Genomic DNA, 18,727 nt, shown 5'->3' with positions numbered 1-18,727 from the left:
CAGTACTAAAGCCCCTTGCCTCTGTAACAATACTAACCAGTACTACAGCCCCTCCTTCAGTAAAAATCCAGCCAGTACTAGAGCCCCTCCCTCAGTAACAATACCAGCCAGTACTACAGCCCCTCCCTCAGTAACAATACCAGCCAGTACTACAGCTCCTTCCTCAGTAGCAATACCAGCCAGTACTACAGCCCCTCCCTCAGTAACAATACCAACCAGTACTACAGCCCCTCCCTCAGTAACAATACCAACCAGTACTACAGCTCCTCCCTCAGTAACAATACCAGCACTACAGCCCCTCCCTCAGTAGCAATACCAGCCAGTACTACAGCCCCTCCCTCAGTAACAATACCAACCAGTACTACAGCCCCTCCCTCAGCAACAATACCAGCCAGTACTACAGCCCCTGCCTCAGTAACAATACCAGCCAGTACTACAGCCCCTCCCTCAGTAACAATACCAGCCAGTACTACAGCCCCTCCCACAGTAACAATACCAGCCAGTACTACAGCCCCTCCCTCAGTAACAATACCAGCCAGTACTACAGCCCCTCCCTCAGTAACAATACCAGCCAGTAATACAGCCCCTCCCTCACTAACAGTACCAACCAGTACTACAGCCCCTTCCTCAGTAACAATACCAGCCAGTACTACAGCCCCTCCCTCAGTAACAATACCAGCCAGTACTACAGCCCCTCCCTCAGTAACAATACCAGCCAGTATGACAGCCCCTCCCTCAGTAACAATACCAATCAGGGCTACAGCCCCTCCCTCAGTAACAATACCAGCCAGTACTACAGACCCTCCCTCTGTAACATATGAACAGGAGTAGGCCATTCAGCCCCTTGAGCCTGTTCCGCTATTCAATGTGATCGTAGTTGATCTGCAACTTAACTCCATATACCTGCCTTTGGTCCATATCCCTTAATACCTTTGGTTAACAAAAATCTATCAATCTCTGATTTAAAATTAACAAGTGATCTAGCATCAATTGCCGTTTGCAGAAGAGAGCTCCAAATTTTTACCACTCTTTTTGTGTAGAAGTGTTTCCTAATTTCACTCCTGAAAGGTCTGGCTCTAATTTTTAGACGATGCCTCCTAGTCCTAGACTCCCCAACCAGCGGAAATAGTTTCTCTCTATCTACTCTATCTGTCCCCCTTAACACCTTGAAAACTTCGATCAGATCACCCCTTAACTTTCTAAATTCTAGGGAATACAATCTAATTTGTGTAATCTCTCCTCGTAACTTAACCCTTGAAGTCCGGGTATCATTCTGGTAAACCTACGCTGCACTCCCTCCAAGGCTAATATATCCTTCCTAAGGAGTGGTGCCCAGAACTGCTCACAGTACTCCAGGTGTGGTCTAACCAGGGTTTTGTATAGCTGCAGCATAACTTCTACCCCCTTGTATTCTAGTTCTCTAGATATAAAGGCCAGCATTCCATTAGCCTTTTTGATTATTTTCTGTAGCTGTTCATGACATTTTAATGATCTATGTACCTGGACCCCCAAGTCTCTTTGGACATCAACTGTTTTTAGCTTTTCACCATTTAGAAAGTACCCTGTTCTATCCTTTTTAGGTCCAAAGTGGATGACCTCACATCAAATCAAATCAAATCAAATCAAATCAACTTTTATTGTCATTGTTAGTGCACAAGTGCAGTACAACGAAATGTAGGCTTGCGGCTCCCGAGAGTGTACAATTTGGATTTGGACACTTAAACATTTCAACATACATTTGTACATACATATTGGGCCAGAAATTCCAGAACGGGGCTTGCAGCGCGTGCAAGCCCCGTATTTGCACTTACCCCGCCGCTCCTGCCGATCAGCTTCTGGGACGCCTGAACCTGGAGAAATAGAAAGCACATTCCCGGGCAGCGTATGACGTCACGCCGCCCAGGAGTGCAGCCAGCGCGGACCCAGGAGCGTGCAGTGTAAGTGAGACACGCCCCTTGAGGTCTCAGTTTCACTGGACACGCCCCCAATGTTTCTGTCAAGCTGCTTTGCTTTTTTACATGCAAAGCAGCAGTTTAAATAGGTTTTTGGAAGTTTTTTGAAGATTTTGGTAACTTTTATAAACTTTTTAAAATGTTTACATTATTTTGAGTAATCTGAAGTAGTTTTAAAGAGAATTAAAGCAATTTAAAGACTTTTAAAAGCCCTAAAAGAATTTTTTTAATTCCATTTATTTATTTAGCAATGTCGTCGTCATACGTGTCTTCACACTGTTCCCTTTGGGGAACTGTATGAAGTGGTGGAAGGATTTATGGCCGTGATTAACGCTCATTCCGTGACCGTAACCATCTTTGAACCAGCCATTAGGGCGGTTAGTCCTATGGCGGGAGGGTTTTACGGGCTCCCACAAGCTATACAAGGAGGGGGGGCCACCCACACCCACGGACGCAAATATCCCACTGGATGTCAACCCAGAATTTAGAGCCGGAGCTCCGACTCCACTTGCCGGGACTGTCTGGAGCGGGGTTCGAAACCCTACCCTGATCTGGCCCAGCGGCGGGGATCCTACCGCTATGACAAACGCCCAATCCGATTAGCAACGTGAAATGGCAGCATAGGGCTCCAGTCACGGGGAGGGAAAAGGCGCAGGAAACGTATGGGTGTCACCTTTTGTGCGGAGTGGGCCTTTTGCGTAGCAGTAAGCATCCCCGCCACTGGGCCAGAAGGAGTAGGGTTTTGAACCCCACTCCAGACAGTCCCGGCAAGTGGAGTCGGAGCTCCAACTTTAAATTCTGGGTGGACATCCAGCGGGATACTTGCGTCCGTGGGTGTTGGTGGCCCCCCCCCCCTCAGATGGGTTGTGGGAGCCCGTAAAACCCTCCCGCCATAGGACTAAACACCCTAATGGCTGGTTCAAAGATGGTTACGGTCACGGAATGAGCGTTAATCACGGCCATAAATCCTTCCACCACTTCATACAGTTCCCCAAAGGGAACAGTGTGAGGATACGTCCGATGATGACCTCTTGCGCAATGCACCTCCTTGGACCCTCAGTCGCAGATGCGAGGGGGCAAGTCGTGCAAGTGTTAAATTTTTTATTTTATTGACATGTAAAATGTTGGCCCAATAATTCCCTTCCAAATGCACTAGTACGGTCGGGGTACTTACGCATCTGGCCGGATGAAATGCCGGTTTTCAGCATGCACAGTGCATGTGGGGAAAACCGGCATTTCCTGTCCTCTGAACGAAGGGGTTCAGAGGCAGAACGCGTGCGACTGCACATGCAGCGCGTGCGCAGTATAATTCGCCGCTTTCATTAATGCTTTCAGTGAGGTCCAGTCATTACAACTTACACATGAAAAAAGCATGGGTACAGTTGCTACAGAGGCTGCGGAGGAAGATATTTCTTATCGTGGAGCTTCTGAAAGTATGTATGTCTGTATATATTCCTTTGCGTGTTATGTATATATTCCTTTACTTATGTGTATGAATGTATTATTTAATTATGACTTTCAGAGAAAGTAACTTATTGGAAAATCATAATTAAAAACATACATTCATAGTAAAGGAATATAAAACATACATACATATACGTAAAGGAATATATGTGGACATACATACATAACTCATTCTCACATTCCATTCACACAGCCACAATTGCTCCTTCTACCTACCGTTCTGAAAACCCTTTAAAAAAAATTTTTTAACTTTAAAACTTACTTAAAATTTCTTAAAATAACTTCCCTCCCTTTCCCAAACAAAAATATTGCATTTCAAAAGCTCCACGATGAAATATATCTTCCTCCGCAGCCAATGAACCACTTTACACTTGCTTTTTTTCAGTGTAACTTCTAAGGACTTAACCTCACAGATTTCATGAATGAAATCCACGAAGTTCACTGCGCAAGCGCTGCCTGTGCAGTCGCACGCGCTCGAGGTCTGGAAATGCCGGCGTTCCCCGCATGCGCTGTTCATGCTGAACGCTGGCATTTCCAACGGCCAGAAGCGTGAGTAAGCCGACCGTACTCATGCTTCTGGCCTGGAATTTCTGGCCCATTAGCATAAATATGACCATAATAAAGTGCATCGGCAGATGTGCAGGCTTTAGTGTTTATTTGTGGAGTTCAGTAGGATGACAGCCCTGGGAAAGAAGCTGTTCCTAAATCTGGTCGTATGGGTGCGAATGCATCTGTAGCGTCTTCCAGATGGTAGGAGGGCGAACAGACTGTGGCTGGGGTGGGTAGGGTCTTTGATGATGGACCGTGCCCTCCGTAGGCAGCGTTTCTGATATATATGTTCTATGGTCGGTAGCCGGGTGCCGGTAATGCGTTGGGCAGTTTTGACTACCCGCTGCAGGGCTTTCCGGTCATGGGAGCTACAGCTGCCGTACCATACCGTGATAGAGTTTGTCAGGATGCTCTCTATAGTGCAGCGGTAGAAGTTGCCTACATTGAAATTCATTTGCCACAGTTTTGCCCATTGACTTAATCTATCCTTTGTAATTTTATGCTTTCATCTACAATGCCACCTATCTTTGTGTCATCGGGAAATTTGGATATATGACTTTCTATGCCATCATCTAAGCCATTAATAAATACTGTGAATAGTTGAGGCACCAACACAGATCCCTGTGGGACACCACTCATCCCATCCTGCCAATTTGAGTACCTACCCATTATCCCTACTGCCTGTCTCTTGCCACTCAGCCAATTTCCTAACCAGGTCAATAATTTGCCCTCAATTCCATGGGCTTCTACCTTAGTTAATAATCTTTTATGTGGGACTTTACCAAATGCCTTCTGGAAGTCCATATAAATAACATCCATAGACACTCCCTGTCCATTACTTTAGTCACCTCTTCAAAAACTTCAATCAGGTTTGTCAGGCATGATCTATCTTTCACAAATCCGTGCTGGCTCTCTCTGATCAACTGAAAATTTTCGAGGTGTTCAGTCACCCTATCCTTAATTATAGACTCTAGCAATTTCCCAACAACAGATGTTAGACTTACTGGACTATAATTCTCTGGTTTCCCTCTCTCGCCATTCTTAAATAGCAGAGTGACATGCGCAATTTTCCAATCTAAAGGAACAATTCCTGAATCGAGAGAACTTTGGAAGATTATAGTTAGGGCATCTGCAATGTGCTCACCTACTTCCTTTAAAATCCTGGGATGGAAACCATCTGGTCCTGGGGATTTGTCACTCTCTAGTGCCATTATTTTCTTCATTACTGTTACTTTACCTACGTTCATTTTATTGAGTCACTGTCCCCGATTCAATATTAGTTTCCTTGGGATTTCCGGCATGCTATCCTCTTCCTCTACTGTAAATACTGACGCAAAGTAATTATTCAACATGTCTGCCATTTCCTTATTATCATTGCCAATATCTCTGCTTTCAGTTTTTAAGGGGCCAACATTGCTACTGACTACCCTCTTTTTCCTAATATAATTGTAAAAATTCCTTGTATTGATTTTTATATCCCTTGCAAGTTTCTTTTCATACTCCCTTTTTCTAGCTCTTACTATCTGTTTTGTGACCCTGTTCTTTGTATCTTTCCCATTTACCAGGATCTGTGCTATTTTAAAAAATTTTGTCTGCTTTTTCTTTTAGTTTGATGCTGTCCCTTATCTCTTTAGTCAGCCATGGCTGTTTTTTTGGCAAGTAGAGCTCTTGCCCCTCAGGGGTACCTTAAATTCTCTTATATTCTGAACTTGTACTCCATTAAAATCTTCTGTCATTTTACTCATTAACAGATTTGCCCAGTTTACATTGCCAGTCATTGCTACAGCCCCTCCCTCACAGTAACAATACCAGTCAGTGCTACACCCTAACCACCGAAGTAACAATACCAGTCAGTAATTCTTCACTCAGAGAGTTGTGAATCTTTGGAATTCTGTACCCCAGCGGACTGTGGATGCTCAGTCTTCAAGACAGAGATAGATAGATTTTTGGATACTAAGGGAGCCAAGGGATATGGGGATTGGGCAGGAAGGTGGAGTTGAGGTAGCGATCAGCCATGATTTTATTGAATGGCGGAGCAGGCTTGAAGGGCCAACTGGCCTATTCCTGCTCCTATTTCTTATGTTCTTCTGTACTATGACCTCCTCCTCAGTAATGTTGCTAGTGAGTGGGAACTATAGTGAAGGGCCCTCTCCTGGGGATTGTGTGTGTATCTGAGTGATGAGGATCTTGCCTGAGGGCTGTTTATATTAAGCTGCAAGTCTGCAATTCCCAAGTCTCGCACTGTCTGAAGTTAGAACATTACATTTGAAATGAATCTCACTTTTCCTGCCATTGTGCCAGATTTAATCCCCTGCCCCTTTCTCTTTGTCCCACAGACTTGCTGCTGCCCAGGGCACTGTGCCAGACCATGTGCCTGCTTCTGCCCTCTCCCCTCATCAGGAGGTGCCACCACCCACCGTACATTGAAGTACTAGACCAGCTGGGGAGCTGTGATTTTCGGCTGATGGGGGCAAGGATGAGTGTCCTGGACCAGTCACAGGCTCAGCACGTGGCAGAGCTCATCACTGTGGACAACACCGTGACTATAGTACGCCCCTCTCACCGATACTCTCGGACATTCACATGCACCCTGGACACATTTTATATTCAGAATTTGTGCCCATTAAAATCTGTGTTTGGAAAATTGTGGGAAGTGGCAAAGGCTTTAAACTAGTAAGATGGGGGGAGGAATCTACAAGAAATGAAACCAGCCTAAATATAAACAAAACAGGAAAAGAGAGCATAGGAAAGAGTAAAGTAAGGGAGGATATTGATGGCCAGGGAATAAATGAAGTTATAGAACAGGAGTGTAAAAAGATGGTTAAAAATAAAGTGAAAGGAACTGCTATTACAAATGAGTTAAACTGTCTGTACAGCAATGCACACAGTGTCCGTAATAAAACAGGGGAGCTGGAGGCAATCGCGTTGCGAGGGACCAGACATAATGGGGATTACTGAGACATGGCTACAGAAAAAATCAGAACTGGGAATTAAACATTGCAGGGTATAATATATTTAGAAAAGATGGAGAGAGAAAAAGGGGAGGTGGAGTAGCTGTACTTATTAGGACTAACATAATGGCATTAGAAAAAAGTGTTGCAGCTATCAGCAATAGCACAGAAATAGAATCATGTGGATAGAAATAAAAGATAATAAAGGATCAATCACACGAATAGCGGGGTAGCCTACAGGCCATCTAATAGTGGAAGGGAGGAAAGGACGAAATATGCAGACAAATTAGGGAAATGAGTAAAAACCATAGAATAATAATCATGGGGGATTTCAACTACCCTGATAATTGGACAGAAGAGGTAGGTAAAGGGAATAATGGAATGGAGTTCCTACAATGTGTATAGGACTCCTTTCTAACCCATGTATAAAAATCCCAACAAGGGAGGATTCGCTATTGGATCTAGTAATGGGGAATGAACCAGAGAAGATAAGAGAAGTAAAAGTAGGTGAACATCTAGGCAATAGTGACCATAATATAATACGCTTTAAAATAATAATTGAGAAGGACATAAGTATGATAAAACTAGGAGAAAAACTGATTTTGAGGGGCTGAGAATAGAACTTGGGAACATAAAATGGACAATAATATTGGCAAACAATGACGTAGTACAGCAATGGGAAACATTTAAAACGGTGTTCAACAGAGTCCAGGAAAAATATATTTTGCTAAAAAACAAGAACAAGCTAAACACTAATGAGAAACCATGGATGAATAAAGCCATGAGGGAAAAATTGAGGGTAAGGAAAGAGGCATACATTAAGTACATGGACAGCAGGAGAGAGCATGATAAGGGAAAATACAAAGAGATTAGGAGAGAAGTAAAAAAAAATTAGGAAGGCAAAGAGGAACTATGAATTAAATTATCAAGGAACATAAAACAAAATAGTAAAATATTTTACAGGCACATCACTAGAAAATAGGTCAGGATGGGAATAGGGCCACTAAGGGATGGACGGGATAATACCATAGGCAGTGATAGAGAGATGGCAGAAATATTAAATAGTTACTTTGCCTCAGTATTTACCAGGGAGATAGCTAACATAATACCTATATTTAAGAAGGGAGATAGAACATGTCCAGGGAACTATAAACCAGTCAGCTTAACACTGGTGGGTAGGAAAAATAATGGAATCCCTACTAAAAGAGAAAATAGAACACCTAGAAACCAAAAATATAATAATGAATAGTCAGCATGGATTTCAAAAGGGAAGGTCTTGCTTGACCAACATCATTGATTTTTTTGAAGAGGTAACAGAGAGAATAGACAAGGGTAATGCAGTAGATGTAATTTATCTAGATTTTCAAAAGGCCTTCGATAAGGTAACACATAATAGACTAATGAATAAGGTCAGAGAATGCTGAGTCAGGGGACAAGTTGCAGAATGGATAGCTAGCTGACTTCAAGACAGAAAGCAGAGTGCAGGGGTAAAGGGTGGCTATTCACGGTGGTAGAAGGTGCGTAGTGGTGTTCCACAAGGATCAGTGCTGGGACCATTGTTGTTTACAATTTATATTAATGATTTAGACTTTGGAATCAAAAACACAATTTCTAAATTTGCGGATGACACTAACTTGGGGGGCATAGTTAATACTGAGGAGGACTGCAACAATTCCTTTTTATTGGTTCATGGGATGTGGGCATCACTGGCAAGGCCAGCATTTATTGCCCATCCCTAGTTGCCCTTGAGAAGGTGGTGGTGAGCCGCCTTCTTGAACCGCTGCAATCCATGTGGTGAAGGTACTCCCACAGTGCTGTTAGGGAGGGAGTTCCAGGATTTTGACCCAGCGACGATGAAGGAACGGCGATATACTTCCAAGTCAGGATGATCTGATCTGTTGATTATGGGATCACTTAGCATGCTGCTTCTGCTTTTTAGCATGCATGTAGACCTGTGTTGCAGCTTCTCCAGGTTGGCACCTCATTTTTAGGTATGCCTGATGCTGCTCCTGGCATGCTCTTCTACACTCCTTATTGAACCAGGGTTGACCCCGTGGCTTGATGGTAATGGTAGACTGAGGGATATGTTGGGCCATGAAGTTACAGATTGCGGTGGAATACAATTCTGCTGCTGCCCCACAGTGCTTCATGGATGCCCAGTTTTGAGCTGCTAGACCTGTTCTGAATGTATCCCATTTAGCACGGTGGTAGTGCCACACAACACGATGGAGGGCGTCATCAGTGTGAAGACGGGACTTCGTCTCCACAATGTCTGTGCGGTGTTCACTTCAAGCAATGCTGTCATGGACAGATGCATCTGCGACAGGTAGATTGGTGAGGACAAGGTCAAGTAGTGTTGGTTCTCTCACCACCTGTCACAGGCCCAGACTGGCCGTTATGTCCTTCAGGACTCGGCCAGCTTGGTCAGTAGTGGTGCTACCGAGCCACTCTTGGTGATGGACATTGAAGTCCCCCACCCAGAGTACATTCTGTGTCCTTGCTACTCTCAGTGTTTCTTCCAAGTGGTGTTCAAAATGAAGGAGTACTGATTCATCAGCTGAGGGAGGGCGGTAGGTGGTAATCAGCAGGAGGTTTCCTTGCCCATTCTTGAATTGAAGCCATGAGACTTCATGGGGTCCGGAATCAATGTTGAGGACTCCCAGGGCCACTCCTTCCCAACTGTATATCACTGTGCCGCCACCCCTGGTGGGTCTATCCTGCCGGTGGGACAGGATATACCCAGGGATGGTGATGGAGGAGATTGGGACATTGGCTGAAAGGTATGATTCTGTGAATATGACTATGTCAGGCTGTTGCTTGACTAGTCTGTGGGTCAGCTCTCCCAATTCTGGCACAAGTCCCCAGATGTTGGTGAGGAGGACTTTGCAGGTTCGACTGGGCTAGGTGTGCCGTTGTCGTGTCCATAGCCGGTGCCGAGGTCGATGCCGGGTGGTTCGTCCAGTTTTATTCTTATTATTGTTCCTTGTAACGGTTTGTTACAACTGAGTGGCAAGTTAAAAGTCAACCACATTACTGTGGGCCAGAACAGGTAAGGATGGCAGATTTCCTTCCCTAAAGGACATTAGTGAACCAGATGGGTTTTTACGATAACCCGATAGTTTCATGGTCACCATTACTGATACTAGCTTTTTATTCCCGATTTATTTACTTAACAGAATTTAAATTTGTAAGGGTAACCGGGAGAGCTTCTTCTCCCCGAGACCGGACCCTCTGATATAAAGGGTCGACGTCCGCCTTATTCCCAATCAATCACTCGGAATCCGGAAGTTCGTTCAGTAAAGCATCTTTATTACAAGTTAACAGGGGAGACATTCATCTGGAATGAATGCTCTCCGATCGCTAAGATCCCCTGCCTTATATACAGTTTTTTTGTTCTAAGTCGTAGCTTACATCATACAGTTGATTTCGGGTGCAAATTCTTGCGACCCGTGTGCACATTTTGACCGTTTACATAGTCCTGTGACCCCATACGTTATCTTTACCACATTCCTCAATTAGTAACTAACGGTTTGTGCACTTTATTCAATTAGCAACTGACGGTTTGACCACATTACACCATACTTCCCTATGGGACTTGTACATAACAACTCCTTATATGGTTGGATGTATGCTCGGTTCCTCAATTCCCTTATTTTAGCCCTATTAACTCTTTCAGTCCCCCCTTTTGGTCCTGATTAATCCCTTTTAATCATTGACCAACCCGATTATTTCTCCTATTATGGTGTCCTGCCGGGGTGGTGATCAAATCCAACCTATTGGGTCATCTTGTTTACATAATCATATTATCATCCTGATTTCTATGCCCCCCTACATCCTTTCCATCGACATATTATCCATCCAATTACATAGGTTATAAGCATTAATGTTATTAGTACTGTACATCCGTTAAACAGGTCTTTCTCCCAAGCCTTCACTCGTTTGCAGTGATAGTCCGTCTGCTCGATGGGAATCTGCCCAGGAGGTTTCTGTAACAATTACCACCGAACAGCATACATTACTACTTTATCAAGGTCATGTACATTTCTTCCATTTCCTTCTTTCTTTTTTGTTTTCAAATTTTTATTACAGGCGGCGCATGCTGCTATTCCCATTCCTATCGCCAAAACCAATTGTACTATAACTAGTATGTGAGAAGTGATGCAGATCCATGGGTGGATGTTGACATTCATCCCCCAATCCCACAGCTTCTCATACCATGGGACCTCCTGTAGTTCTACTTCTATGTCCTTTCTAGCTCCCCAAGGTTCCCTTGCAACATTACGTATTGTTTCACCATTTTACTTAAGCCCTCTTTTATTTCTTGCAGATCCTCTTGCAGGTGGGGTATCGGAGCCCCCACCGGATCTTCATAATTGACCAATTCGTCCCTTAAACTATCTGGCACATTTAGTTTCACCTCCCTTGAGTGTACATACACCAATCTGGTGTGTCCAATTGTCACAGGGATCTTTGGTGTAAAGCAGAAGTTAGGCATCGTGATTACACATACAAGGTCACTATATTGGTACTCAGTTTTTGTGGTGGCTACACAATACTCCCCTTTGCCTCTATATCCCGAGTGGGTGTGATGGTGATTGGTATGTGATAATTCCAACATGCACCCCTCCGTCTTATTATCGCCGCACTCATCCTTAGGGCCTTCTCCTACCGGATGTGGGCATATCGTAAACGTACCTTTCCCATGGCATCCATTTAGAGAAACTCCTCTCATAGTACCATTCTTCCCGATGGCATAGGTATCAATTGGATAGTATTGGAGGTATGTCTCACCCCTCACTATGCCTATGTTTGTTACCTGGTACTGTGGGTATGGAGCCGTGTCTAGTCTCATCTCTAGTACCATGCCTATCATTGCTGTCACTCCTGCTTTGCATTTTTGTATCACTGGATATACTCTGGTCATCCCTTTGAGGGTACAAGCACTTAGACGGCCTGGATTCTGGCTCAGGCCATAGAGCTGTGTGCTGTTAATCCAGTCTGGTACCTCGCCTCATTGTATCTGTGCCAGATTGTATTTTAACTGTCCGGTGGTCCATTGGCCATAGGCATGACACAAGCCTCTCCCTACATCATCTTTTGCTTGCTTCTCATCTCTATGGTTTAATTTGTTGATAACGCTAGCATGGTCCTCTATAACCTTGATTCCCTTGAGTAATTTCCTTATCGTATGTCCTCCCAACTCCAATCCTTGTTGAGTCAGACCAGTTTCTTTCTCTAAAATCCGTTGTATTACCCTTTGTAATTGTTCCACACTACTCTGGACTCCTTGTATATCTAGGGCATTAATGAATGACGTCCCCGTATTTCTTCCCGTGAGTACATAGTTTCCTAAGCCCCTCTTAATTCTTTGGTGGAATGCAGCATGTCCCCTGAAATTAGTAGCCCCTGTTGCATCAGCAGCTTGGTTAATTACATTCCTTATCATATATGCATACAACTCTCTAGTTTTAGTAAATCTTTCACAATATCCTGGCCATTGTAGCATGGTTAAGTTCATTAGTACCGGTACAATTTCGTGTCTCACATTATCATACAATTGTTCTCCCTTGGTAAATAACACCAGTCCATTTTTGGGTCCAGGCGTCAATTTTGGACACCTTCGTTCTTCAGGTATCATTGTGATTGGGGGTGTTGTTGGTTCTAGAGCTACTCCTTGTGGTGTGATCCTTGTTGTTGTTGGTTGCGGTGTTGTAACGCCGTGTACAATAGTCCATCTTATGATATCTTCCATGCAGCTCAGGACATATCCTCCCCCTACTTGACCCAACACCTGCCAGTGTCTATTACATCTTACCATATTGCTGGTATCTGTCATTCTACAGGGTCCGCATGGTTGTTGATCCAAGTTCACCTAGGTACCGTTACACCTGTAGCATCCTTTTCCTTGTTTTTCACACTCGTAACTGTGTGATATAATGAAGTTCCTCGTAGAGTCTCCACTAGGGGATCTTAACTTGCATTCCATTTCTTCCAGCCTGTTATTTGGACTTATAAGTGTTGTCATCAGAGTAGTTATAATAATCCATCTCACTGGATCCATGTTTATCTGTAATTTAAACAGAGGTCTGGTCGTCTTCCAAGCTCTTTCCCCTAGAGGAGAGGGTAGAATGGGGATCTTTAGTGTTAAATGGTTTCACCTGGGTCCAGTGCTTCCATCGCATACCCATCAGTTCCTGCAGACAAACACACATATCACTTGTCATTAATACAGTATATGGCCCCATCCAACGGGGTTCCATTCCCTTTCTTCCGATAACATGCGTCATTACTTGTTGACCTATTCTGGGCAACTCGTCTGGTTTAAATCCAGCATTCTGCCTTTCTAGATTGTTAATCTGTTGTTGGTTCCTTACTTCTTTATTTAGTGCTTGTACCTCCTGATTTAGTTGTACTAAGTATCGCCTTAATCTATCTTGCACTGGTCCTGGTTCTCCCACTGACTGTCATGACCATATTTATTTAGTTTTTGAACGCGTCCTCTGGTTGCATTTCTTCCGCAGCTAGTTTTGCGGTTAGATCTGCATACCTATTCCCTATAGGGGCCTGGTCCTGGGGTTCCTGTGCGTCCATATCCTCTATCTTCGTGTGGGCTTTTATTTTAATTACTGCTGCCTCTAAAGGTGCCTGTGCAGCCTTAACTAACCTTTCTATTAGTTTTCCATGTTTTACTACCTCTCCCGTAGAGGTCATGTACCCTCTTCTGGCCCATAGTATCATATAATCATGCACCACGCTGAAGGCATAACGGCTGTCGGTATAAACATTTATCCGTTTGTTTTTTGCTATTTCCAATGCTTTTATTAAAGCCACTAGCTCCACTACCTGTGCTGACTTATCCCTATAAAGGGCTCCTTTTAACAGGATCTTTCCTTATTGATTTACTACTGCCCACCCTGTTCTGGGTTCTCCGTTGATATACTTTCGGGATCCATCTACATAGATTATCATATGGGGATTTTCAAGTGGGTCTTCCTTTACTCCACTACCTATTTCTTCCTCCATTTTCATCTGACAACTGTGCTCTTCTCCTTCCGTTAATATGCCCGTGGCTGGATTAACCCCGGGATGTTTTTGTATTATCACAGTTCCATCCCGGGGGAGTAATATAGCTTCCCATTTAGCCTTCCTGCTATCCGATATGTTAAGTCTGTGTGTTCTAGTTGTAATTACTAACACAGACTACAAGATTAAAGTTCAACAGGTCTTTACTGGTTGGAGGTCAGGACTACTACTAAATACAATATTACTACACAGTGCTTATATACCAGTGGTCACCACCGGTATTACGTATACAGCAGCCAGAGAAAGTAGTACATCTCTTAAGGTGGAACAGGCTTAAGTTCTCTTAAGGTGGAACAGGTTACATACACCACAATCCTCCCTTTTTAGCTTAACAGTCATTTCCCCATTTAACATAACATAATAACATATATAACTTCAGGTATAAACAGTTCAAAGGTTCAGTCTCTCAGGAGGCCTTCTGATTCGGTTTGGATAACGCCTTTCAGTGGTCTCTGATTCCTGTTGCTGAGGTGACTCCTCGAGTTGGTCTCCCATGCATTGGGTGTTATCATCATCAGGTACATTCCCTGCCGAGGTAGATGCTTCAGGTTCATTAACGTCTTCCACAGTTGTCTCTGTCGCAACCATGGGTTCGACCCTTGCTCTCGATTCTACCAGTTGATCCGCATGACGCCTTATCACATTGTTACCAATATCTACTGTGTACATCAGAGGTCCTTGTCTGGCCCGAATTGTTCCGGACTGCCATTTTTCGTTTCCATAGCCCCTTGCCAACACTGGTTGTCCTACGTCGAAACTTCGAGTGGTATTGTTATTAATATGCCGGAACTGTTTGTTTTCCACTTCCCTCCGCACATTTGGTTTTAACAAGTCCAACCTGGACCGCAACCTCCTGTTATAAAACATCATGGCAGGACTTTGGTTAGTCACTGCATGAGCGGCGTTTCGATATGCCATTAGGAAATTGTCCACCTTGTGCTGTAGCGGAATCTGATCATCGTTCATGGCCTTTATTGCCTTTTTGAATGTTTGGACAAATCTCTCGGCCAACCCGTTTGTCGCCGGGTGATATGGGGCAGAGGTATAATGTTTCACCCCATTCTTCTTTAAGAATTTTTGGAATTCTTCCGACACGAACTCTGGTCCGTTGTCCGAACAGATCTGTTCTGGCAATCCGTTCCTTGCGAATATTGTTCTTAACACCGCAATTGTCTTTTCTGAAGTAGTGGTATTCATCTTGATCACTTCTGGCCATTTGGAATGTGCGTCCACTGCAATTAGGAACATGGAGTCCATGAATGGACCAGCAAAGTCAATATGTATACGTTGCCATGGGGCTGAAGGCCATTCCCATGGGTGAAGTGGTGCGATCGGAGGTGCATTTTGCACTTTTTGGCACCCAGCGCAGCTTTTCGTCAACTCCTCTATCTGTTGGTCAATACCCGGCCACCATACATAAGCCCTAGCAAGACTTTTCATCTTAACTCCCCCCAGATGACCTTCATGCAGTTCTTTTAGAACTCTTTCCCTTAACTTGGGAGGAATAATCACTCTTGTCCCGTACATCAAAGTACCATGGCAGACGGACAGCTGGTCTCGCCTTGCCGAGAATGCCGGTAACAGAGGATCACCACGTGTTGGCCATCCTTTCACTGTCACCTCGTAGACTCTGGACAGTGTCGGGTCGTTCCTGGTTTCTCTTTCAATACTTGCATTGGTGACTGGTAAACACTCGATGATGGTCGAATGAAATAACTCAACAGGGTCAACTTTCATCGTTTCTTCTTCTTCAGGTAGTGGCAGGCGCGACAGCCCATCAGCATTGCCATGCTGCTTCGTACCTTTGAATTCTATTTGATATTGATGTGCCCCTAGGAAAAGGGACCATCTCTGGAGACGCTGTGCTGTCATTACTGAAACACCCTTCTTAGGGTTAAAAATGGATACCAACGGCTGATGGTCTGTCAGAAGTGTGAATTTTTGGCCCTGCAGGTAATGATTAAACTTCTTCACTCCCCATACAAGGCTGAGAGCCTCCCTATCGATCTGCGCATAGTTGCGCTCAGCGGAGGTCAATGATCTGGATGCAAACGCGACTGGCCTTTCCGTGCCATTTGGCAACTTGTGTGAGAGTACTGCCCCAATACCATATGGAGAAGCATCACAAGCCAACCGAATAGGCAGTGTCGGGTTGAAGTGAGCCAACACTTCCTCTGTGGTGATCAATTCTTTGCTTTTGCGAAATGCCTTCTTACAGTTTTCGCTCCATTCCCATGGTACCCCCTTCTGTAAAAGAGCGTTTAGCGGGTGCAGTACCGTGGATAGATTTGGTAGAAATTTATGGTAATAGTTAATCCTAGAAACGACCTCAACTGAGAGACATTATCCGGAGCGGGAGCCTTTACAACTGCCTCTATCTTGTCAGGAGACTTATGAAGCCCCTCCCGGTCAATGACATGACCACAGTACGAGATCCGCTTCTGGAAGAACTCACATTTCTGCCGATTAACTCTAAGTCCATACTCTTTCAGTCTGTTGAGCACCAGTTCCAAGTTTGCGAGGTGTTCTTCATCACCATCACCTGTAATCAGAATATCGTCCAGGTAACATTGTGTGCCTGGAATTCCCTGTAATACCTGCTCCATGGCCCTCTGCCAAATTGCTGGAGCCGATGCCACTCCAAAAACCAGCCTATTGTACCAGTACAAACCTCGATGCGTGTTGATCGTGAGGTATTGGCGTGACTCTTCTTTAACCTCCATCTGCAAGTACACCTGTGCCAGGTCTATCTTGGTGAAGTGTTTCCCGCCAGACAACGAAGCAAAAATATCCTCAATCCGCGGAAGCGGATACTGCACCGTGTGAAGCACCGGATTAACGGTGATTTTGAAATCTCCATAGATGCGAACCTTCCCTGGTTCTCCTGGCTTGTTGCTCGAAGGACGTTTCATAACGGGAACAATGGGCGTAGCCCACTCACTCCAATCTACCTTAGACAGTACACCTGAACTTTCTAGCGCTTCCAGTTCCGCTTCTACAGTAGGTCGTGTTGCATAGGGTACCGGTCTGGCTTTAAAAAATTTTGGGTGTGCATGTTCATCAATCTTGATGTTTGCCGTAATTCCTCTCAGTGTTCCCAGTCCCTGCTGGAACACCTCTTTAGCATCATCCAATATTTTGGACAATCGTTTAGGTTTGACATCTGTTTCCCATGAATCTACCGTTAGTGCCTTCAAGGAGTGCCAGTCCATATTCATTTTCCTAATCCACTCCCATCCCAGTAGTGGTGGACCTCCTTCAGGTAGCACATATAAGTCCATTACTTGGCTTTCTTCGCCCTTGTGGACCACTTTTACCTCTATCTTTCCGATGGGGTACACTCTTTGCCCCGTTTATGTTTTCAATATAATCTCCGTATCCCGTAGGGGAATATGTTGGAATAACCTTTTGTAATCTTTCTTATTCATGACCGTCAATGCCGATCCAGTGTCCAATTCCATCTTTACTTGGACTCCTGCTATCTGAAGGGTGACCCAAATTGTCTGGAGATCTGCATCCTTACCAACGTTGTGTACTCTTAAGCTACCCAGTTTATTACTGCTAGCGTCTGAATCTGACTTCTGTTCGGTCGACCTGTTCTTTGTCACCTTGTGTACCTTTATGTATTTTCCTTGCGGTGACTTTTTGTTGCTGGTCTTCTTTCCTGACCGGCATACTTTAGCTATGTGGCCAAACCTGCCACACGTTCTGCATTCTTGGTTTTTAAACCAACACTGGTTCTGATCGTGCGTTGTCTTTCCACAACGATAACATTTTACAGTACTCAAACCCAATTTATTTGTACTGAGTTCCGGTGACCATAGCTGCATTACTGCCGTGCCTCTCGCTGCGGCTTCGTGTGCTGCTGCCATAGTGACCGCTTTCTCAAGCGTCAGCTCATTCTCCTCGAGCAGTCGCTTTTGTGTATCTTCTTTTAATAAACCACACACAAATTTATCTCGTAGCGCCTCTGTCAGTCTCGTTCCAAACTGACAGTACTTTGCTAGCTTACGCAATTCCATTAAATATTCAGCATTGCTTTCATCCTTCAGCTGCCTTCTGCTGTAAAATTTAAATCGTTCCGCTAGCATCAGCGGCGTGGGGTTTAGATGATTTTTCAGGACAGTAACAATCTCCTCGAACGTCTTATCCGCCGGTTCATCTGGTGATAAAAGGTGTTTCAATTGCCCGTATGTCTTCGTACCCATTAAGTTTAATAATGTTGGTGCTTTCTCTTCATCTGGGATTTTATTTGCTTTACAATAATTTTGTATGCGTTCTACATACATGGCCCAATCTTCGATGTCGCTATCAAAGGTATTAATGTTCCCATGTTTAGGCATCGTTGCAATTTAATTAATTTTTATTTTTATCCAAGATGGCGGCTTCCCGCTCTTGTCTTCGTCCTCCGCCTACAAAATGGCAGTTTTCCCACGCTTGGCGGTCTTCACCCGTCCCCCGACGCTGTCTCCGCTTCACCGTGGCTCTCGCGCCTTCAGTTGCCCCAGACGCTGCGCCTTTTTAGCCCGAATGCGGCCCGGCCCTTATCACCAGCCGCAATCGATGTCCCCGCGCTGCGCCTTTCGGCCCGAATGCAGCCCGGCCCTTATCTCCGGTCGCGATCGATCTCACCACCCTTATTCCTCCGTCTTCCCTCCCCGTCTGTACAGTCAACGCGGCCGACTTTCTGGTCGCGTCGCTGCCCGGCTTACCCACCACCGAGGTAGA

General features: G+C 44.6%; 1 protein-coding gene and 1 pseudogene across 2 annotated transcripts in view; one reads left to right on the top strand and one right to left on the bottom strand.

Annotated features, from left to right (window-relative positions):
* The window catches only part of LOC147110697 (dynein axonemal assembly factor 8-like), a 603,273-nt gene that overhangs the window by 302,092 nt on the left and 282,454 nt on the right, over window positions 1-18,727 (top strand). For both annotated transcript variants that reach the window (XM_086000918.1, XM_086000916.1), the window contains exon 8: window positions 6,302-6,513. In XM_086000918.1, coding sequence (XP_085857044.1) covers window positions 6,302-6,513 — 212 coding nt within the window. The remainder of the gene's footprint in view (window positions 1-6,301; window positions 6,514-18,727) is intronic.
* On the bottom strand, window positions 10,214-12,047 carry LOC147110698 (uncharacterized; annotated as a pseudogene).

Source organism: Somniosus microcephalus, chromosome 11, assembly GCF_052327205.1.
Source record: "Somniosus microcephalus isolate GS21.2 chromosome 11, FLI_Smic_1.0, whole genome shotgun sequence".
In the NCBI taxonomy this organism is placed as follows: domain Eukaryota; kingdom Metazoa; phylum Chordata; class Chondrichthyes; order Squaliformes; family Somniosidae; genus Somniosus; species Somniosus microcephalus.
This window is presented reverse-complemented; position numbering and strand designations above follow the sequence as displayed.